This window comes from Parambassis ranga, chromosome 19 (assembly GCF_900634625.1).
Source record: "Parambassis ranga chromosome 19, fParRan2.1, whole genome shotgun sequence".
NCBI classification, from domain to species: Eukaryota; Metazoa; Chordata; class Actinopteri; family Ambassidae; genus Parambassis; species Parambassis ranga.
The window spans coordinates 17,626,396-17,649,896 of record NC_041039.1 but is presented as its reverse complement, the minus strand read 5'-3'; the positions used below and the strand labels follow the sequence as shown (position 1 = coordinate 17,649,896).

At 43.6% G+C, this 23,501-nt stretch overlaps 3 protein-coding genes across 10 annotated transcripts in view; 1 reads left to right on the top strand and 2 right to left on the bottom strand.

The window, feature by feature from the left end:
* Positions 1–10,263, bottom strand: part of si:dkey-82f1.1 (DENN domain-containing protein 2A) — a 28,332-nt gene extending 18,069 nt beyond the window's left edge. The window contains exons 1-3 of one of the 3 annotated variants that reach the window (XM_028430143.1): positions 10,127–10,263; positions 9,426–9,513; positions 8,191–8,249 (exon numbers count right to left, since the gene is read on the bottom strand). The gene's annotated coding sequence lies outside the window, so the exon portion shown is untranslated. Of the gene's footprint in view, positions 1–7,315; positions 7,681–8,190; positions 8,250–9,319; positions 9,396–9,425; positions 9,514–10,126 lie in introns of those variants that run through there. The other 2 variants (XM_028430144.1, XM_028430142.1) reach the window with 2 other exon arrangements.
* Positions 10,264–10,312: 49 nt separating this feature from the next.
* On the top strand, positions 10,313–14,669 carry adck2 (aarF domain containing kinase 2). The gene is made up of 8 exons (XM_028432231.1): positions 10,313–11,585; positions 11,669–11,815; positions 11,930–12,058; positions 12,162–12,257; positions 12,332–12,610; positions 12,699–12,827; positions 13,202–13,255; positions 13,607–14,669. Exons 1-8 carry the CDS (start codon positions 10,728–10,730, stop codon positions 13,745–13,747), a joined length of 1,833 nt encoding a protein of 610 aa, XP_028288032.1. The 5' UTR covers positions 10,313–10,727; the 3' UTR covers positions 13,748–14,669.
* A 285-nt stretch (positions 14,670–14,954) lies between these two features.
* srpk2 (SRSF protein kinase 2) overlaps positions 14,955–23,501 on the bottom strand; it is a 46,814-nt gene continuing 38,267 nt past the window's right edge. For 4 of the 6 annotated variants that reach the window (XM_028430176.1, XM_028430178.1, XM_028430174.1 and 1 more), the window contains 6 exons: positions 22,412–23,353; positions 22,148–22,248; positions 21,089–21,196; positions 20,908–20,977; positions 19,252–19,344; positions 14,955–17,247 (listed from right to left, as the gene is read on the bottom strand). In XM_028430176.1, the coding sequence (XP_028285977.1) occupies positions 17,063–17,247; positions 19,252–19,344; positions 20,908–20,977; positions 21,089–21,196; positions 22,148–22,248; positions 22,412–23,353 (1,499 nt within the window). In that variant the 3' untranslated portion in view covers positions 14,955–17,062. Of the gene's footprint in view, positions 17,248–19,251; positions 19,345–19,609; positions 19,703–20,907; positions 20,978–21,088; positions 21,197–22,147; positions 22,249–22,411; positions 23,354–23,501 lie in introns of all 6 variants that reach the window. The other 2 variants (XM_028430175.1, XM_028430179.1) reach the window with 1 other exon arrangement.

Sequence of the window (23,501 nt, the reverse complement as noted above, 5' to 3'; positions counted from 1 at the left end):
TACAGTCAGTCTTATGTAAACAGCGCGGCAACATTAAAATGAGGCGGAGTTATCCTGACTTGTTTCCTAGCTAGCAGGCTGAAAATAACAACAGCTGAGCTAACGTGGACATACTTTTATTCTGTAAATGTAATGTATAAGAGCCATAATGCAGGTTTTATAACATAGTGTAATCTTCTGTATTGGAACCATTGTAAGGTAAGATAATTACAACATTCATTCCACATGCACAGCGGAGAGGACAGACTTGATGGTGTACTTGGGCAACGTTCTCATGTTCCTTTTGAAAATGGCGATGATCTTCTCATCTACTAATGCGAGCCCCGCTTTCATGCTAAGTAAGATGTAAGGGGTTTTACACCGTTTAATGAGGCCTTTGTGAACCAGCTTGCTGAGGTTCCCACAGTTTTCAAATGGGACCTTCACATCTCCAGCCTCCAGTTCAGCCCAGATCTTGTTTAAAAGACGCAGGCGAATCTCGTCCTACTTCTTCAGTGTGACATGTGAAACCAGGGTCTCCAGACAAATGTCCACACACATTTTGAGCTGGGCTTTTCTATGGCTAACAGGGGGCTGTGGCTGTGGCTGTCTTTCCTTGGCTGGGGGGACTGATTCAGTAATATTGTGTCTGTTTAGATAAAGCAACGTATCCTACTTTTGGATTTCGATCATTGACTCATTGAGGTGTCGATACCTTCCGTCAGACCGCATATACTTAATTCGGATTGACCAAGGGCATTAAAAATGTTCTCTTCCTGTTTAGGGGTGGCCCACCTCCTGAAAATAATCCATTAGGCTTTAAGGGGATATGTCGTCAAGTAAAGTTTGTTCAAAATACGTGCATATAGCCATCGCCTGGCAGCAGATTCCTGTTTATGCGCAGCAATCCCCGACCTCACCCTAGTTTGCAGACATGCTATCACTTTTCACACTCCTCACTTAAACCAGGAGGAAGGAAGTGTTGATCTTCTGTGCTCTGTCCGATTGTTCCTCATAGAACCCTTTTTCTCTATAGTCAGCTAACTGTGCTCAGAGCGAGCATTGCTCCTTTTGTCCAGTTTCCATTTTGTGTGCAGGTAAATCTGCACCACAGAAAGCTGATAACAGCTGAACAAGTAGTCCCACGTTAATATCATATAGGCTGAATTATCAAAGCCCTTTGTGTTTATGATCACATCATCATTTGAGACTACAAGCCTTCATGTCACTGTCCATTCTATGCTGTTTACATTATTAGGAACACGTCCCTCAGAGTCGCTCGGAGAAATCCCTTTTAAGAGAGAGATAAGCTGTCTGAGGGGACTCTTAGAATACGCCCCCAGGTGTCCAATTCCCTCCAACGGACATGTTAACCCCTCCTCTCCACAGACAGAAAGCTCCCATCAGCACAGCTCCTGACTCATCCCCAGTCTGCACCCAATTACCCTGCTGGCTCCACAAACCAATAGTCAAGCCAACTTTTCTTATGGCCCACTTTTAAACTGCTCTCACTTTGGCCTATATTAGTCCATCTAACACTGCCTCTGCTCACATTTGGTGCCTCTACAGCTGAAACACTCCAACCTCAAAGAATTCCAAGAAAGTTTCAGTATGCTTAAACAAAAGTGCCTGTTGTTCCAGCCATACATTTGAGATGACACAATTATTTATCCAACAGCTAACTTGTAAGCAATGAGAGCATATTTCCATTCTTTACAGACCTAATGTTAACACAACAAAATGCAACACTTTCAATGTCTTAACATCGCTGCGTGACATCAGTCTTAACCCTGCCCTGAAGTGTGGCCATTGAGAGCAAGTACAAACAGCGACAGCAAAACACACATGCAAACATGCAGATGTTTGAATGTTTTACATTAATGTTCCAATTAACATGGTTCCAAGAATAGAAGCATGAGTCTGCTGGTCAACTGGTTGGTCAGTCAGTCTTGTCCTTTGGTCCCTACATAAATACCTCTGCTAAAAATCCATCTTTCCTAGAGGCAACATAAACTCAATGATCCCTATCTTTCCTTTATGTGATGCCAGAGATGGAACGTTTCCACTTCTAAAGTGAAATACGTCAACATCTACCTAATCAGTTGCCAAGTGCACTGCCATGGCTCATCACAGGGGTTTCTCTGAGCTTTTTTTCAGATTTTAAGCTGTTGGACAATAAAGGTCTGCTTCTCCTTTCAGTTTCTCCATTTTCAGCTTTTTCCTTCCAAAAACAATTTAGAGAGCACCATCGGCTCAGCCTGCTGTAAGACCTTAGTCTGCACCTGTGGTTGCAAGTGAGGATAAATCATTACAGACAGAATAAGTGAGGCTACTGACAGGAAAACGCGTCAAACAGAAGAGGCCGTGGAGCTCTTCCTGGCAAAGAGCCTTGCTGTTTGGCAGGTAGAGGTGAATTTTAATGGTTGAGGTAATTTATTAACATCCGCCAGCAATAATGACAGGTGATTCACTCACACAACGTCTTATGGCTGTATTCTGCCATACACTTTAGACAATACCCGTCTCTGTTGTTAAAAATGCCCCTAGGGATCAGATTTTTATAGACCCAGAAAAGGTTTATACACCATCAAAAAAGCTAGCAGTGAGCAGTAGTTACAGGTATCGTACTGTATGGATACACAATGTGTGATTTTTGAGACTGATGAAAAAACCTTTCCTCAACAGTAACAGTGAACGTGCAGGAGCTCTCAACAATAACCTGGCGTCTTCTGCACTCTGACATTATTTTCTGGGCCTCTGATCAGATTTCTCCTCCAAGCCGCAGTCTCTGAGCTGAGCTATATTGTCAAAATCCTCTTCTTTCCCTCTCCTTCCTGTTTTTTCCCGTTTTATATTTTAAGGGTTCCACTTGAGAATTCCCACCAGATCTCCCCCACCGTCCCATCCCTGCTCCCCTGCTCCTCTGCATGCCTGCACAGCAACAGATTTTTATAATTCACCCGCCAATCCCCGGGGGAGCCGAACAAGGCGAGAGCTTGGGAAAGTGCTCTTCCGGAGTGTAAACTCCAGAGTCAGAGCCGACGTTTTCTGACCTCCACACACCCGTTGACCGACAACTGTGAGCATGGGCCAAGACCGCCAGTGGATGAAAAAAATAAGTGAAATGGAGAGGGGTGTTTAGCACCGCTGTAGCAGTCCAAACCAAACCAATGTAAAGGCGCTAGTTTCCATCAGTATCTCCTCAGGAACCTCAGAACAAATTGTACTCAAAACATGGAAAGATGGTTTTCAAGTTTGGACTTTAGACACACTTGCTTAATGACAAATGATTGTTTCATTTTTTCAGCCTGGTCCAAGCATTTCTATTGTAAGGAAAGAAAAAAGGTCACTTCACAATTTAGAAATTACCTACAGCAAACTGTATTTCTGTTCAAAATGATCAATCATTCAGCATTTTAGCAGCAATGAACAAAGAGGAAACATATATGTATGTAAAAAAATGAACAAGATATTTCTAAACAGCTACAGAATTACAAATGAACTCAGACCAAGGTTGACTTTATAATAGAGAATAAAAAATGAGATTAGCTAAGCCATAATTACACCAGAGAGAGACAATGGTATAACTACTAGTTTCTTCACTCTAAAACCTAACAAGACAGTGTTTAGATGTGATTTAGTATGATCAAAGCTCCTCCGTGTCTGCAGTGTGTCTGGAGCATCTACTCATTAAGTTGTTACACTTGGATGAACCTCCGAATACAGTGCTGTTTTAATTGTCATTACTGAGCAGAGCCCTAAATTGACAGGTAAACAGCATTCTTCTCATTCTTAGTAATTTCTCTGAGAGAAGAGAAGAGAAGAGAAGAGAAGAGAAGAGAAGAGGAGAAGAGAAGAGAAGAGAAGAGAAGAGAAGAGAAGAGAAGAGAAGAGAAGAGAAGAGAAGAGAAGAGAAGAGAAGAGAAGAGAAGAGAAGAGAAGAGATTCATTGCTCAGTCATTGCTGTTATGACTTTTCCATCGCAAATATAACACTAACATACATCGTGCATTGCCAAAGTAACAAAGCATGTGGTAAGCTTTTCCCATTTTGCTTGGAATACTCTTCATAACAAGGCAACCTGAGCCAAAATCAATGAGCTGCACAGCCACATTAGAGGATTACATTTTGAACTCAGATGGACACATTCCTTTCCAGACGACAGCCTTCTACACCTTCTACAAGTTCTTTCCAAACTAGGGATATTAAACAAATGCATTTTTCTGTGTGAGGGCAGTGAGTGGTGTGTGGACACTTTGCATGCCATTGTGTATAAGTCTGTTTGTATTACACGGTGCCAGTGAAAGCCACACCAAACTGGCAACACTGGATGTGTTTTGGAGTGCGCTCATCAGCATCGGTTTGATTCACCAAGCCAACATCAAACACGCTGCCACCTCTATGTCTAAGCCCCTCTCGTCTTCACACTGAACCCTGCTAGGGATACACATTCTGTACTATTAGTCTGTGCAAACAACACAGCAGGATAGAGATTCAACTTAAATGACCCAATTACAGCTGCAGCAACCATTTTTTCCTTGAAGCCATGGTCCAATTTCTTATTAATAAAACTCAGACTTAACACAGTGAAAATGCCAGACAGAGCAACAGCTTGCAAGCGACAGTCTGGACCGTGTGCATGTGTGTTAAAGTCAGGGTTAAGGTGCATAATAAGAAATATATGGCCAGCTGCCAGCTGGAGTAATGACTCCAGTACTGGGTGTGATGGTATGCATTCTCATTATATATGCATTATATGTGACTCTTACAGGGACGGGGTTACGGGTGTCTGAGATGGTATGCATTACCCATGCATCTGTGTTAGTGGAGGGGGTCAGGGGGTGCTTTTTGATCATGACTAAACCCATGACCATCTACCAACATCACAGACAATAAACCTCCACCATAACTTGGAAACAAGAGGAATTCTTTGACCATCACCACAGGACACATTCTTTCTGAGTATGTCACTGTGGTAACCAGAGGCGAGCAGGAGATTGGCTTGGTGGGGTCTTTAAGCTGTGGGCCGCCCTGCAGAGTGCCTGTCAAAAGCTAGTTCCTATAAGAGGAGGGGTGGCTTTGCTGTAACCTCCTGAAGCCCTGCTGTCACTTTTCTGAGAAGACAATACAGGGACAGATGTCACTGGTTTGCAACTGTGAAAGCAGCCATGAAAAACATTGAATCTGTTGTGTTGATTTGAAGGTAAACACTGCTTTCCTGGATGAATTTGTACTCTTGTGACTCAAGCTAATCAATCAAGGCTGGTTTCTCCACTTCAGTATGGTTCAGAGAAAAAAAACAAATAAAAAGAAAGCTGATTCAGTTTTGAGGGATGACAGGCTCCTCCTAATACTAAACATCTGGTGTTTGAATATTTTTCCCTCTATTCAAACCACGCATACTGATGAAACATTCTTTTAACCTCCCCTGAGTAGATTAAAGACCCTCGTGTGTTGCATGTGTTGAGATGTCAAAGTGTGTTTATGTTGGTGCCTATGCCAAGAATGATAAGTCACATATAAATGGGCACGAAGTGGGAATGCCATGGATGTGAGAGTGTCAATACTTTAACGTGAACTTTAACAAAAAGAAAGAAAATAGCTAAATAAAAAATATATATCAAAATGAAGAAAACAAGAGATTATGAATGAGTGGGAGTTTGAGTGCAAAATGAATCATGCAGAAGGAGGCATTGAGAGTGTGTGGACATCCTGGTGGTGAATACCGTCACAAATGCCCACTTTTACACTACAGTGCACATTGTCATTGTCTACAGCAGCAGTCATGTAGATAGTTAGCCTCTGACCCTGACTCAGAATGTAAACAACAGACCCAGTCTGCTAGACCACTAAGTGTATGATAGTAATACTGGCACCACACACACAATGGCTCCACATGACAAGATTGTAGCCCACTTATATCTTTGCTTACTAGTGAACAGACAGTGCCTGTCTCTTTATCTCAAACACTATAAATCTCTGCACAACGCCAGAGAGTCAGCCAGTCTCAATTCAATAAACTGTCAGCCTTACCCTGTTAAGTAAATAATGCACCACTATAGAGAAACAGGAGAGCGGAGGAATGTGGATTTGTCCTCAGAAAAACTCCTATTGACCTGCTAAAAGTGTTCATGTATCCCAACATGGACATAAAGTACAGAAAGTTGTTCCAAAGTAAAAGAACACCTCAACTGCTGCTGCAGTCGAGTATATTAAATCAAATGTTCCACTGCATGTGCCATGATTTCATTCTTGAATTTAATGATTGCCCACCAGGCTGAAGTACGTAAATCCCACTCAAATAGATTACATTGGCTGATTGATAACGATCTGTTGGAGGCTGAACTCTCATTGCTCTCTGTTATGATATTAAAATGAGCCTATGAAACCAAAAAGGACTTATTGGCACCTTTTACCTCAGAAACACCGTACATTTGGTGGGGTCAGGGGGGAAATACAATTCTCAGGAGTTGTTTCTAACAATTCCAATTATTGTCAGATAGTGCCAGTAAGGCAACAATATGAAGTTGGTGATGCAGGTTTCAAAATATTTCTGAACAATTTTAAAGCTTAAGAAATGTTTTATGAGGTTGCAACTACAGAAGAACAAAGATCACAAAATCAGTCATAAATATGTTCTCAGTTATGGAATTGGACATATGCATTCAAAGCCAGTAAGAAATAACATGTGCATGCAACATGTTATTTCTACTCACAGGAACACTGACTTTCTGTAACCACCTGGAGCTGAACTCCCCTGTTCAGCTCTCCACCACTGCCTGACTCCTCAAAACAATACAGGCAGTGCATGAAGAGGTGCCTTTGTTCACGGTGAAGAATGCTCATCTCACTTATCCTCTCCTCTCTGTTCTCCCTCTAGCTCCCCCTTAACAAGCCTGTTTGGAATGTGATGGTTTAAGCATTCACTCTAACCGCTATCCGAACTGTCACAGAACCATCTATATGCACATTGTTTATATGTGCCGTGCACTCACATGTGCTTGGACAACTCACTAAGGTAAACAGGAGTCTCCTGTGGGCAGCTGTAATGGACTGGATTGAGGAAGTTTGTGACTGAATACTTGACCAGTACTTAGATATACTGGAGCCAGAGCAGCCTAAAACCAACACAAACCACATCCTAATTTTTGCCATCCATATAGACTGCATATTTCTACATAGGCATTCTGACACCATCAAGATTTAGGCTGCAGAGAATCAACATAAAGTGGATCTATGAACAGTATAAATGACCTTTAAACAACAATTCATTCATTGTGTAACTATCACAAAAAGATTTTTCTGTAAACACCTTAAATCTTTGAAGTAAGATTACCTTTCTGAGCTGGCTGAGCCCTGATGAAGTGCACTTAGAGGAGTCTCTCATTTTGCGAAACCTGACCCCGTAGAAGACAGCATCCACTTGCATGGTTCCTTCCCTTCAGAGTAGTTTTCCTTTTCCTCTGTCTCTTCCTCGGTTTGTTCACCCCCTACCCCTGCTTCTGACTTCTCTCACTTAGCATTGCTCCTGCAACTACCTCCCACGTATGCACACACAGAGAAGGAGGCAGGTCCAAGCACACAAAAAGTCTGAAAAAGGCACAAAGTCAGGGATATCCCTCCTCCTGTCCGGCGCCCGGGATAAAAACTCCTTCGCCACTTCGGCTCTGAAACGCTCACTCACTCCTATCTCTCAATGACACTGACTCCCTTCTCTCTCCCTCTCTCTCTCTCTCTCTCTCTCTCCCCTTCTCAAAGTTTTCCCACCCCTCCTTCCCTCAAGCCACCCCCTCCCTTCTTCTCCCTTCTCTCTCTCTCCTCCCTCTCCATTTTCCATCATCACCCCCCTCCACATCCCCTCCCACTCGCCTAAACCCCCCACTGCTGAACTAATCTGCAGCTGGCTGGGTGATTGGAGCCCTAGTTGCTGGGGAAACGGAGTGTCCTACTCAGGCAAAAAAAAACATGGAGCAGGAAGGGGCAAAGCTGAGAGCAACTGAATACATAAATAAAAGCCTCCACCGGGAGCCAATTAAAGAAGCCCAGGGGTCGCACTTCTTATCTCAATGAGGGGACAACATGTTCATCTATTTTATCTTTTCAACATTTTGTTTATGGGTTCACATGTGCCTAACAGCAGCAGCAACTACAAGGAGTGCACTAAATACTATGCGCTGTGGTTTGGCTGTGTTTGGGTTGATTACCACTGACCTCTACTTGGGCAGTCCAGTTTACCGTCAGGCCCAGGGATGAAAAGAAACTCAATGGTCCTGTGGAAAGAGCGGAAAAAGAAAGTGTGAGAGCAGGAAACAAGAATGGACATGCATACTGATGACCACTGTGATTAACAATTAACCTGTTCAACACCACAGGGCCTCTGGCAATTCTATGTAAACATTTCTCTGATATAAACACAGTTTTGCACTCTATGAAAATGACATTTTATTTTAAGTTTATAGTGAAATTAACTACCTGCTCTAATTACATGCAAAGGCTGCATTCCTACAGTCATCCCATTGAGCAGCCTTCATAAAATGTCTAACAGCTTCACCTCACCCCAGCAACCATCTTGCTGACCTCTGTGCTTTAACCCTGACCTCACTTTTAAAATGCAAGAGAGATCTAAAAAGCCTGGCTTGTACATCAATGGCTATGAGGGGGACCAGGGTGGGAGGGGGAGACTAGTAACATCTGTTTGGCGTTTATCCCACCTTATTGTGTTTCTGAGTCCTCTATCGGGCCTACAGCTGGGATCTTGAGCCCACTGTTCACGGGACCCACACTGTGACTGGGAACATGACTTGAACACGTTCTCAGTGCTTGGTGGTGCATAGGAGGCCGTTTGCAGGACCTTTGGTTTAAGCAGAGGAAGTGATAATAAAATCACACCCAGGGTGTGTTTTGTTCACTGCCTCCTCTTTTTCCTTATGAGCCACAAAGTGGTTTTGATAGCCATAGTCATCGTACAGAAAAATAATAAAGCAGCTCTTAATAACCTCTTAGGAACTATGTTCAGGAAAACAGAGCGTAAACACAGAGTATCCTAAGAGGAAGGTACTTCCATTAATGTCCTGACAACACACTGTAATTGCTGCTCTGCCCACTGACATTCCTATCAAAGCTGCTGAGAAATGAGGCCAATGTGGAAGCAGTTTAAAGTGCAATACCACCACTGGCCACCAGAGGCCAGCTCAAAAAAGTCTTTGGTTCCCACTGACTTGCATTCGAAAAAAAAAAAACGCTGACTTATCTCTACATATTTTTCATCCTATTAGTCTCCACGTGGGAAAATAAAACAATATCTCAAAGACTGGTTAGTGAGTTCATGTTTTTCCCATACCAGCGTGAACTTCCTCCAGGTACTCCAGCTTCCTTTCACACACCAAAGACATGCATGTTAGGTCACCTAACGTATCATGCAATTTGGCACTGTGAGTGTGACTGACTCCATAGTCCTGTGATAGACCAGCCTGATAAGGGTGTACACTGCCTCCTGCTTACTGACAGCTGGGAAAGGCTCCAGCCCCCATGACCCTGTAGCAAAAGACAAAAGAGATTAAGAAAATGGATGGATGGATGAACTTTACATAAAAGTGCCTTAATATACTGAGTGCATGATTAACTTTGACAGCCTCTGGCCTTTGTTGACAAATCTACCTTGTGAATTTAACAGGGTACTTCGAATTAATGTTGTGTGTCATCAGTAAGTGCAGTGGGCATTTATAAAGAAAGCATGAACTATGTTCTAATGTTCTAAAAGATATTGAGCTTTCCATTGGTTTCATTTACCTGGAACCATTTTTTACATGAAGTTAAAACTGAAGTTTATATATATTGCAATTTTGGTAATCAAAAAAACCTGTATCCTGTTCAGGATCCTTCAGCTGAAGGAACAACAGTAGCTTTTCCTGCATTAGCTCAAAATACATGACATCTGAGTGTGTTTACTTTAGCATCCTTCTCTCCTCCCTTCGTCCCCTTGCTACCTTCTGGTGGGAAGAGAGGTGGGGGACAGCATGAAGACACGGATAATGTGTGATATGTCTCCATCTGTCGGCCAATGGCGTCTTTACAGTCATTTGAAGCGGCGTTACATTATTTATACGTTTATTTAAGTGTGTAGTCGTAAAATGGCTCGATAGCTTACCTTGCAGCTTGAAACGAACTTCGTAAGATAGTTTAAAGAAAAAACACGTCTTCAGTCATTCTTTTACAGAAACATGATACGTGTGACATGTGAAGAGTGACAAAACAAACACATCTATCTTTCACCGACTAACGAACGTTTGCATCAATAAGTTGCGTATACCTTTAAGACGGAACCACGTGACCACGCCCGGGAGCTGTCATACCCGGAAGTACGCTGTCATTGTAATGTTTTCATAGATGTTTTGTTTTCAATGGTCATATTTATGTCTGGTGCACAAACAGCAGCCGAACCATGACATTTTCTCGTTTGTCCATTGTGGGAAAAGAAGCAATCCAGTTTCCTCCGGTCTGCATGAAGCTACACAGCCACAGAGTTAGGTAACGCCACGGATAAAAAACATTTTTGTCGTTCGTTAAATGTAGCATCAACCCGGATTGTGTTCCGTTAAAGATTGAATCCTCAACACACTCTTGGATGTTTACATGGAGCTTACTGATTGTTACGAGTTTGTACTCATTGTGCTAAACATTGTTTCGCAATATAAGACAAGCACATGTGGACCAATGCACCTCTTGGACTGAGCTAACAGCCGTGTGACATGATGACCATGATGACCTCTGGAGCTACAAGAGTCCTTTTTAACCTGAGGTACACTTTCCACAAAGCAGGCTCCTTTGCTAGAGTCAGACTTATCCAAAACTACAAGACATGTTTTATTAAAAGAGGACAGATTTTAACTCGCATACCCAAGGTCACACTGCTCTGCTGGGGTGCAGTGAATGCATCATCCTGCACAGCAACATGCCAGGAAGCTACTCTTCCAACACAGGCTTCTGACAGAAAGTCTTTAGCCAAAGTCCAAGTGCATAAAGTAGTATTTTTTCTGAGACTCACCCTCAGAGCGTTGGTGCTTCTCCTCAAATTTGGTCCACTCCTTTTCCTCTCTCCCTTAGCTCTAGTGTCCACGAAATGGGCATCTCATTGGCTAGACGTTCTGCTGTGGGTGACTGAGACCTCAGGTCCAACATTCATAAAGCTGGGTCAATGGGCCAGCACCAGGCGAGACATTTTCTCTCAAGAGTTTTGTGAGCGCTTCTCTAGGCTTCATGTGAAGGTGCGCCCTCACTCGTGGGCACACACCAAGCAGTGTCTGCGGAGAGCCTTCGGGGAGAGCTGGAGAAGGGTTTTGGTGTTTGACAGCAAAGAGCCTGTGGGCTCAGGGTGCGTCGCCCAGGTGTATCGAGGCTGGGCCAGAGTGGACCAGGTGGAAGACCCAGCCTTCCAGTCACTGGTAGAGGAGATGGAAAAAGAAGACTTGCTGGAAGCCTGGGAGATTCCTGGTCTAGGGGGCATGGTGAGGCAGCTGTGGAGCAATGAGGAGCTCTATGAGGAGCAAAATTATCAGCTTGAAGAGAGCAACTCAGAGAAGGAGCGCATGATACCTGTGGCTATAAAGGTCAGTTTCACCACTCACAAACTTCACATTGCCTCCATGAGTCAGGCACATTTTTTATATGTGTAAAAATACATGTGCCTCAGGTCGTCCATCCAGGCGTCAGAAGGCAGGTGGAGATTGACCTGTTGCTTATGAAAGCAGGCAGTTGGCTTTTGAACTGTCTTCCTGGACTCAAATGGCTCAGCATGTGTGAGATAGTAGAGGAATTTGAGAAGCTCATGACCAAGCAGGTAAGAAAGGCAAAACAACATACACACACCTCCAGTATTCATGGAAGCAACTTCACAAAAAACAAAATTGAGATTTGAACTAATTTCACTGAACCGACTCAACAATTATTTCAGATTGATCTCCGTTTTGAAGCCAGGAACATCGAGCGTTTCCGGGATAATTTCCGTGATGTTGATTATGTCAAGTTCCCAACTCCTTTAAAGCCGTTTGTCACCAGATCCATTTTAGTCGAAACCTTTGAAGTGAGTACAACGATGATGCTTTGTTTAGTTACTCGGTTTGGACAGATGTTTTTCAGTATTCATCACTTGGATCGACATGGCTCAGTTGACATTCTTTCTTTAGGAGAGTGAGCCTATTTCTAACTACCTGAGCTCTGAGATTCCCATGGAGGTGAAGCAGAGAATAGCCAGAATGGGAGTAGACACACTGCTTAAAATGGTGAGAATAATAATATTAAACAATCTCTGACATTACTCATTTTCTAACTCCCACTACCTATTATCCATTAACAGGTTTTTGTGGATAACTTCGTCCATTGTGATCTTCATCCTGGCAACATTCTCATCCAGTGTCGGGGGCCTCCCGCTGCTTCTGGTGACGGTACCAGTATCTCAGGTGAGCTCCAGGGGAAGACCACCCTCACGGACTTGTGGGACACAGTGGTTGTCAGTGTCAGACCGGACCCTTGTCCTTTCCAGCTGGTGCTACTAGACGCAGGCATTGTAGCCCAGCTGAGTGATCATGACCTCAACAACTTCAAGGCTGTCTTCACAGCGGTGGTGCTGCGTCAGGTAAGACTGTGGGCAGGAAGTTATTTCTATATTAAACTTTTTACTGTTAATTTCTGCAAATGTTTTCATTTTTTTCATTTTTTTTCAGGGTGAACAAGTGGCAGAGTTGATTTTGCATCACGCTCGAGCTAATGAGTGCCAAGATGTTCCCCAGTTTAAGAAGGAGATGGCAGAGCTGGTGGATCATGCCCTTAGGAACACCCTGGCCCTGGGAAAGGTAAGAACAAACATTTGTGTGTTTTATTTCTTCCATCTGACTCCTGTGATCCTGCATGATGATGGTCATGATTTCAGTACATTAAAGCATAGAGGACATTTTACATTTTAACCCTATTTGATTTGCAGTTCCCTTTTGTACTTGTACTATGCTTGTTTGATTAATCTTCACTGTAGCAGTGAAAACTGAAAATACAACAAATCTTCCTCAGTGTAAGAAAGCGTCTTTTAAAAGGCTTAACCATCACTCAAGTTACAGAAACCAGTGAAGTCAAATCACCCGTGTAAAACATACAGATTTCATCATCATTTGTCAGCTACAGGTTTTAAAATATCTTATCACTGATGTCTCATCTTCTGTATTTTTGCTTATAGATACAAGTAGCTGACTTGCTGTCCAGAGTCTTTGGTCTACTCATCAAACACAAGGTAAACTGTCAATAGGTTATACTCATCATTGTTTAAAAAGTGGATTTCTATGTGAATTCTGTAGCAATAGATGACAAAGATGAAATCACCACTTCATGCTTTAAAGGCCCAGTGTTAGGATTTTGTGGCATCTAATAGTGAGGGTGCAAAATGGTCTTTTCTCATCCAACAATACAGGAGCGCTGTGCTAGTTGTGTAGGGTTTGTCCCTTCTGGGCTAAACAGCACAGCCCTGCGAAAAAGCTTCCAGTGATTCTATGCTAATGAAAATATCCTGATACATAGCTACATAGTGAAGGATGCCTTCATGCAAAACATGGCTGTATTAATGTTGTTCTGTTGTATCTTCTAGGTCAAGCTGGAGAGCAATTTCGCCTCCATTGTGTTTGCCATCATGGTGCTGGAGGGTCTGGGCAGATCACTTGACCCCAACTTGGATATTCTAGATTTGGCCAAACCCCTATTGCTAAAGACCTGTGCCTCACTGCTCTGATACACAGCTGAAGCACACACACACACACACAGGTACCTGTACTGTATAAAACGTGCACACACAGGTACTATATACGACTCTATCTATAGATGTACCATATAGTACATAGACTTATATTCCCCAAAAGCCATGACGATGGGGTAAGAGTCCACTGGATCACAAGCTCAATTGTGGTTTCTCTGTGTACATTTTTACAGCATTTAGCCATAAATACCTCATTACATTTTATAAGGGTGTGTTTTTTTAATTTCAGTCACTCTTCAGTTATGTCATTTCACACACTGAAATCAAAGTGCAGGCACCCTCAGCCCTAACGAACTAGAGTATACCTGCTTTATTCAAAGCACTCCTTGTGGAGTGCTAATGGATGAGTCAGACACGCCAGCAGACACATAGATGGCATTAGACACCATTGTAGTATTTTTAAGACAATACAAAATCACTGCTAGTTTCCATAGCTGATATTCAAAAGCATATTTTTTACATTTGAATGATTAATATTGACCTCAGGATATCTTTTCTCATCCTATCTTTTTAATGGCTCTTGAGTTGTGTTGTTTAATGGAATGCATTTGCTGTAGTGTACATCACAGTGTACTGTAACCTTTGTTCTTATACACTACATGTGAAGCCTTAGGCTAAATGTACTTACCACTGACCTTTGTCTTTTAGCCTAGCATTGAAGTGCAAGTCTGTTCAGAACCTAATCTCTTTACATGCAGCTGGGCAGGCCGATTGGAGCAACAACAAAACATGTGGAGCAGCCATTTTGGTTGTTTACAAAAGTGCCTGAACGGTGCTCCTATGTACAGTAATGATATCAAACCTGCTCCATATAATGTAAAATGTCTCTGATTGGCCCAGATGGAAGTCCGTTTGAATGGCAAGAAGGCCAGATGTATCCATTAAAATAGTGGGAACACTATAGGAATGATTCATATGAATAAAAAGGGAATCCATGCCAATTCATTTTTGTCCTTCCTTCGGCTGCTGGTCTTATTTTCTCGGTCCCTCTGTTTGGAACTTCAAAGCAAAAACGTGACTACATCAAGAGCACGGAATCCATTAATTTACAATTTTATTAAATCTGTCAATGAAAAACACAGACAAGACGCGATTCTGTCAATGTCATCAGGAAGAACAGTCAGCATGGCTGAAAGAGTGAGATCAGGAGGTTTTGGTGCAAAAAGGAAAAAAAAAAACAAACTCGTCCACATACCTTTTATTGCAAAACTGATTTTTTTTTCATCACCATTAAGAGCCCAGACAGAGCAGCACTGTTCAAGTAAAGGGGGGAGGGGGAGAGGTGACAACTGTGTAAAAAAATCTGTCAATAATATTAATTATTAATAATTGATAATAATAATCATAATAATATGTAATAATGACAAAAGAAATAAAAACATCTCTAATAGACAAACACAATCACCTCAGTATAAGACGAGATTCTGTCACGGTCACAACAACCAGAGAAAAGTTGTTTTCTTTTTTCCTATTTTTTTAATGAATTAAATAGTTTTTAAAAATATCTCACCATTTACTTATACTCATCTTTTATCATTTATTGCGAAAAATAGGCAACTGGACTAATTGTGATGATGTGTGTAAGTGTGTGTGTGTGTGTTTATGTGTGTGTGACAGAGAAACAGAGATTAGGTGGAGAGATACAGTGGGACGTCTTGGAACGTTGGCACTGAGAGCAGCAGCAGTATGTGGCAATGCAGTACTCTCATTCAGCCACCAGGTGGCACAGTTCAGTCTGAACATTCCTCCAAGTTCGAGCTATGGCAGCGCGCCCCCCACCACCCACCATACTACTAGAGAAAGTCAAGTTCTGCCAACAGCAGCCAGTTTTTTTGTTTGTTTTTTTTTTAACTTTTGTTTTTTTGGAATGATGCTTGTGTTGAAACTTTGTCCACGGTTGCTTACCTGCGTTGCCAAATCTCAGTTCTATGTACAAAGGTTTCAAATCCCTGAAGGACATCTACAAAGACAAGTGCAACCTCCGTGTGACTAACCCCCTTTCTGGAAAAACTCAGGTTCCTCTACAGGGTAAAAACTGGGAAGTAGTACCAATCAGATTTGGTAAACGTGCCACGGTAGGATTCAACAGAACAGTTCTTGGGAATAAGTCAGGAATGACGGCAGAGGATCAAGATAAAGGAATGTCAAAAGCTGACGGAGAAGGAGGACTGTAGAGGGGGCACCAAAATGTCCTAACATAATTCTTTCTAACAGAACGTCCAAGAGTTGTGATGAAACAGGAAACAAACCTGCGAAATGCACAAACAAAACTAAGCATCCATCGTCTGTTTGTCATATCCCTTCATGCTGACCCATCAGTCTCTCCATGCATTTTAAAAATAGTCTTTGAGGACCAAGCAGTCCTCCTCCATGTTAAGCTGATTGTATTTTTTTTTCCTCGTCCCTCACTTTTTCTGCCTGACCACTCTGTCAGTGTGGTGCCCCCTGGAGGACTGGCTGCCCTCCGGTTCTCTGTGTTGGCCTCCCCCCCTCCCAGGCAGGAGCATGAAGCTCATTAAGGAGAGGGTGTGATTAGGGGAACCAAACAGGTGAGAAGGGCTTTTTTTTGGAGAAGATTCTTGGAAGAAATCAGGGTGTAAACTTTAAGTCTGATGAGAGTACTTCTTCCAGGGTTTGGGGGGGGGGGGGGTGAGTCGGAAAGGGTCTATGTAGGCAGATCTTGAGCACAGGCACATACGCTCATCCTCTCGCGCACACACACATTCTTCAGTCTTTGAGGCCACCTGCTAAGAAAAGGTCACGGCAGATGGTGATCTGGGCTTTCAGCAGTGCAACCAGGCTACTTGTGGAGCTTTTTTTCCCCATGTTGCTGAAAAGATCAGCAGCTGTCAGTGGCCCATGACTGGATTCAAAAGTCAGAATAAGGAAGAGATGTGAGAGACTGGCTGACATCTTGATGACAGATGCTTTCAGGCGGAGCCTGACTTCTCATTTTTAAGTAGGGCAGCATCCATCCTCAAATCTGATTCTTTTTTTGGGAGATGTTTAGAAAGACACAGCTGCTGTGTCATGGTATCTCCACAAAGCTTGTCTTTACATTCCTTTTGGGAACAGATGTGTGTGGGAGTTAAGCCTAGTCAGGCGAGCATGTGATGGGTGTCTGGGGACAGGGCAGGAAGGAAGTCTTTCTCATCGTCTCTCGACTCCAGCTTCTCTCCACATTGTGGTTCCACAAGCTGCCACCAGGGGGGGGGGTGATGTTTGGGCTAACTGTTGGAAAGGGGGAGGGGGGCAAGAGGTGGAGAAGGAGGGCGTTGGATCAGTTTGTGGCTACGAGTTAAGCCAGGGGTGGTTGAGGCATTCGCTGGCTGAGGCCCTCTTCTCAGGCACCATCTCCAGCATGGGTAGGAGGAAGTGAGTAAAGTGACCGGCGTCCTCGTGCGACCAACCATACTTCTCCACCAGCACATCAAACAGGGACCAGGGCTTCAGCTTGGTAATGTGCCTCAGCTCACCTGCAGAGGGGGAGAGGCAAACAGAGCAGAGTCAGTGATGGCACAGGGAGAATGTTTAAAAGGGTCAGTCCACACTTGACAATGACAGAATAAATAGGAATAGGAAAATTAATTCAGTATTATGGTGTAATCTTACTCATAAATTCAGCAGCAACACCTACACACAGAGAAGGACCACAGTGTGTATATATATTTTAAAGCAAAAGAGACCAAATATTAGGAGGTCCTTTTTTTATTTTTGTAGTAAAAAATAAAGCTGCTGCTGAATATGCCAATATTTCAAAGCATCCTGATGAACAGACTTCAGGATATCTGTCTATTTAGGTGGACTGGCCCTTTAATCAGATGTCGTGGCAGGCTGTGATCATGCAGGCTTCAGCCAAACAGCAGCTGATTTCACTAATTACTCCACCTCTCTCTCTCTCTCTCTCTCTCTCTACTCGAAGGTTTGCTAATCAGCGATGCTGCTGTGATGCCAGTGAAAACCTGCAGAGTCTCAGCTCAAAACCACAAGAGCACAGACGGCAGGAGACGAATAGAAACAGACAGAGATGGAGGGGTGATGGAAAGAGACAAGCAGAGGAAGGTGTTCATTATTCAAGAGAGGAGAAAAACGGTCGGCTGGCTGTGCAAGTCTGACAGAGACGACAGAAAGTGTGAGGGAATGATTAATGATGGGGGCGTTCAAGACCTAAGGTCCAGTTCAAACCACAGCTGCCATGGCAACCCCTCTTTCCTTATAGCACTGATTGGAGACCACAAGATGAGGAACAGAAACAATCAGAACACTGTGTTGCAATGTGATTTTTGACATAGCTTTAATGCATTCTGTGGACTTTTTTTTTCAGGTGTGATGCTTTCAATCGATTATGTGCTTTCCTAAAATCAAGTAAAAAATCTGTGTGCATAAAGGAAACAAGGTGAAGGGGATGGTCGTCTCCGCCAGCGTCTTGGCAGACAAGAGAAGCCCAAAAATATAGAGCGAGAAAGTCAGACGGGATTAACAGAGCACAGAGAGATAAAAGGGGGAACATTGAGACATCGAGTGCAGGCTCAGACCTCAGATAGAGACAACATCAAAGGAGGAATATTTAGCTCTCATGACACATTATGAAGAATATGTGAGCAGAAAGGAGAGGAGATCGAGAGACACTAAAAAGAGAATAAATGAGAGGGTGCAAGGGTTATCAGCTGAATCAGATCCACACACTTACCAGGCTCAGAGAGGAGCAGAATAAGTTGGAGCCTTACCCATTAGCTGCCTGGGGCTGTGCCTTCACTATCATGTAAGGTGGTGATTGATAAGTTTGTGGCCGCATGAATCAATGACATTACAGTGCTGATTGGGTGCCATACATTTTCACAGATATGATGACATTTACTTAAGTTTTTCTTTAATTCTAGGCCACAAACTTATCAATCGTCCTCATGTGTTCTCACCACACATTTCTAAGCTAATTATACTGGCTACACAAAATTAAACTCTGGGCAAAAATAGATAATACATGTGTAATTACTTCAAAGTTGCTGCAGAAAACATCACTTAGGGCTGATTAAACTCTTAAATTGTGACTATTTATTGCAGTAAATTTGATTCATTATTTGGAATTTAATCAAATTTATTTATTTATAAAATCTTTTATATTAATTTTTTTTAAATACTAATAATCCCAGAGGGAAACTGCTTAATGCTGCTGCCAAAGCAAGGCAAAGTGCCCAAGGACACACAACAATGACTAGGGAGGAGTTGGGATCGAACCACCAACCTTTCAGTTATTAGAATACCCTGCTCTACCACTGAGCCACTGCTCACCCTAAAATGTATTAATGGCCATGGTTGAAACTTACCTGCAGCTATCTGAATCTACACTGATACAGAATAAATAACACATGAATACTCCCAACACAACAAACACTTTGCTCCAGATGGCGCTGAGGAGCTACAGCTATCCCCCCAGGATGAGGCGGCACACCAGCCCAGCCACTAACCACGGTGTCGTTTACCTTTCTTGGAGAAAAACTCTCGGCTGTACTTCCCGGCAGCGACCACTTTGCGTGGGACCTTCCCAAGGAGCTCCATGATCAGAGCGATGTGGTCTGCCCACCACCACATACATCACAAAGGGAACATGGCACGGTTCAGCATTACAGCATGCACACTCATCAACACGCACAAACACTGGCTGAACGGGACTGACACACACTGCCGTCTCAGGGTACTGCATGGACACAGGCTGAGGACTCCAGATTGTTGTCATCATGTTTTTATAGATAGATTAGAATAGATTCACAATAGTGTCCACTATTGACCCTGTCAGACATCTATGTGTCCCAGTCCCACCAGCTCTCTGGCCAGCGCTACCTCTTCTGTTGAAGAACTCCCGGGAATATTTTCCAGAGAGCGCAAAGTGCCTCGGAATACAGCCCAGCAGCTCTATGATGTGGGCTATGTGGTCTATGGAGGAGAGAGGAAGGTGGGATGGAGGAGACGGGGGAGGGAAAAAGGAGGAAGATAAGGGAAGGACAGGTAGAAAAGAAAAGACAAGAAAAGAAAATAGAAACGGGGGCAGGGTGTGAGGGGTATGGAAGATCACAAAGTGGGAGTGAGGGAGGGATAAAAAGAGAGAGGAACAGGAAGGACAGAAGAGACAGTCACAGAGAGTACAGGAGAAAAACCCGTGTTAGTGAGCTGTGCCTCCACAGCAGAGGTGAAGAAACGAATAAAAGTGACATGCGTTCAGATGCAAGAATAAATGAACCTAAATTTCCAGTGGTGTGAGATCAAAGATGGCTCCCTGCAAATCAGGAGAAAAACTGACACCGCTTCATTAACTGTTCAAAGCTTCTGTAAGGGGAGTTAACTGTCTGACCTGTGCAGCGAGAGAAATAATGCAATGAGCTGAGTCAGATCAAAGACCTGGTGTGATGAAGTGAGCGAGGTGAAGATGAGGACACCTCCTCTGGGAATGTTGTGTTTTGCAAAACATAATTGAAGGAAAATGGTGAATGAGTGCAGTGAACATGCAGAGTTAGGGATACAGTGACATACGACCAGAATATAGATACACAGGTGCTCACAGGACAGCTGGATACATGTTGCCTAAATGCTCTTATAGGTTTAAAAGATATTACAAACCATAAGTTGACCACAATAACAGAGCTGTGTGAGCTTCTTGTGTATCTCTTCAGGTCGGTGGGATGGAGATGAGTGGAGGCATAGCAGTTAGAGTTAAAGGACAGGGTTTACAGTCAGCAGTGGACAGGAGGGATTTGGGGAAAGGGATGGCTATAATCTAAAGTTACTATGGGCATTTTTATGATAATTCCCAGTTTCTCTCAAGTGTTTGGAGATTTTCTTAAGAATCCCAGTTTTGACGGAACATTTGCAAAACAACAAATTCATGCTCAAAAACTGTTCTAATTCTGAACAATCAATAATGTTAACGATGATCAAAGAGAAACAAAAAGGTGATAAACAAAAAATGTAATAAACTGAATTTTCTGTTAGTATTTTGATCATATTCTATATAAACCTAAGTGAATGCTGTCCATATAAACAGACAGTCTTAAGATACAATATTCAGCTTCAGAGAACTCCAGTGCTGGACAATGTGTCTAGATTTGGAAATTAAACTTTGACTTAGTGTGATAAATACTCACCCTCATCGCGGGAATAGTCCTCTCCAGAGTGGGGCTCAAACAGGTAATCTCCAGTGGCCAACTCAAATGCCTACACATGACAAAATAACCTGAGTACTCCAACACTGAGTGTGCACAGGGTGGATGTGTGTAACACTGAATGGAAGTGTATGTAATGTACTGTGTGTGTTCATGCTCTCACCATGCAGGCTGTGCTCCAGATGTCAGCTGGAGTGCTGTAACCAGCTCCTATCAGGACTTCAATGGCACGATACTGTCTCGTCTGGATGTCCTCTGTGAAGTGTTTATGCTAGAGGGGAGGAGGGGGAGGGGAGGGGAGAGGAGGGGAGACATGTGAGACAAACGTTCTGCACAGTAACTTTAAAGGTCGGGTAGGAGGTTTCCTTCTGATGCACTTTGTGTTAAATTAGTGTAACTTCTCTTTACAGTCCGATAGCAACCGATTAGTTCGGCAGTTACTCATTAAAACGAAGAATATGAATCATCTGAAGCTATAAAACATAAAAAACATCAGCCAATCCTCCGGGTGGACCCTGTAGGAATATTGGCTGGTTGTCACTCTCTTCCTGCTCTGTGCACCAGAGAGGTACGTGCATGATGGCCGAAGTCACAGACCGCAGCTCGTCTTCAGGTGATGGCGTCCATGTGATTGGAGGCGTGGCTTCGGGGTGAGCTCCGAGAGAAAGGGGCGTGTGTTTACTTTGGAAATCTGGCTGACTCTCACTGAGTTTTCAGAATCTCCTTCCCTACCTTTAAGTCACAATTTTCTTTTGAGCACACGTCACCATATCCACAACATGTGTGCTCAACTCTGTGCCTGTGCAGCTCAATAACATGTGAAATATGACTGATCTGTGTGGGTAGCTTTTATTAATGCTGTCATCTCTGTACGTCATCTATCATGTGTGTGTGACTACATAACTGCTACTCCTCTTCCTCCTCTCCTTCCGTGCTCTTTTAATCCTTAGTAACATTTCTGGATATGAGAAACTGTGCTCACTATCAGTTAGTAAAATTCCCAAACAGGATTAGAGTCTGGACTCCAGCAGTGCAGTAGTAACTGTTCTTTATATGCACATCTGCATTTACACGTTGCTTAATAGCTGCTCAGAAAATCCTCTGCCTCCTCTGTGCACATCCAAATAAAGGGATTACAAACATAATGTAAAAAGGCTTTAATTTGTGTGTTTATTTGAAAGAATACACTTCATGAAGTAACATTAAAGCCCAAATATCTTACCACCCAGCAGGCATTTCCGAGGTCAGCGATTTTGACTCGAATAGATTCAGCGTTCCGAGGGTCGAGTGGGTTGATCAGGAGGTCTGCAGCTCTGGCCCTGACTGGGAGGGGACAGCATAATGGTAACACGTACAGTAAGACGAGTTTACACACTAATAAATAATTATTCATCATCAGGGTTTCAACAAGAATAAGAAACAACCCATATTTACTAGAAAAGCCAGGACACCGTGCCTCCATGCCTCCATATGACTCATATCTCACCTTTGGGTGTGTCGCCTGTGCTCGAGGATGACACGGTGCGGCTGCGATCTGCGGTGGAGCTGTTGGGTGAGGGTCCTGCTCCGATTTCTGCAGTTCCAACACATATGGGGTTTCCTGGCTCAGGATCCAGGGGCAAGTCGGGGAACAGAGGCAATGTGCCCCGGTGCCGTTCGCTGGAGCCGTTGGTCAGTCCTGGCTCTCCAAGATCGCCGTTATACATTTCATAACCAGAGCTGAGAGAGTTGTCCCTGTCTGTGTAGCTGAGCTCTGACTCCACCAGGGGGCAGAGGAGGGGTTCGGGGGTGGATGAAGGAGGCGGAGGAGTGCCGGGGTTCGGTTTCAGCCCCTCAGTTCCCAATAAAATGTGGCCATTGGTTTTGGCTGAATTAGTTTTATTAATATGGGGAATGATGGGTGGGGTGTTGTCCGTGAGGAGGTCAGCAGTCGTGTCATCGTCCTCATCCTCCTCCTCCTCCTCCTCCTCTTCTTCCTCCTCCTCATCTTCGTCCTCATCCTCCTCCACCTCCTGGTCCTTTGAGTCCTCTTCCTCCACCACTGCCTCCTCCTCTGTTTTGCTTTCACTCTTTGGCTCCTCTGTCTCATTTGCCTCTGTTTCAGTCACTTTATCCTCCCCCTCCTCTTCCTCATCCTCTTCCTCTACCTTCTCCTCCGTGACCTCATTCTCCTCCTCCTCATTCTCCTGCTCTGTCCCTTTCAACCCCTCCTCTTCCTCCTCCTCCTCTTCCTCCCCCTCCCCCTCCTTATTCTCTACCTCTGCTTGTGGTGGATCTCCATTACCTTCCTCTGATGTTGGGGGTATGGGAGCATCTTTTTCAGCAACAGGCGTAGGTTCTTCTTCTTCTTCTTCTTCTCCCACCTCGTCATCAGGCTCTTCGTCACTGATGTGGGGTGCCTCACTCTGCTCTTGGGGAGGTGCTGCACCTATAATGGAGAGAAGAGAGAGAGACTGTATGTAAAGACAGGAAGTGGGTGGGAAGGAGCGATACACTAAGCCAGTGTAGGCAGAGAGAAAAGAGCATTAGGAGGAGAATAAAGACTGGACAGACGGAGGATAAATTCAGAATACGAG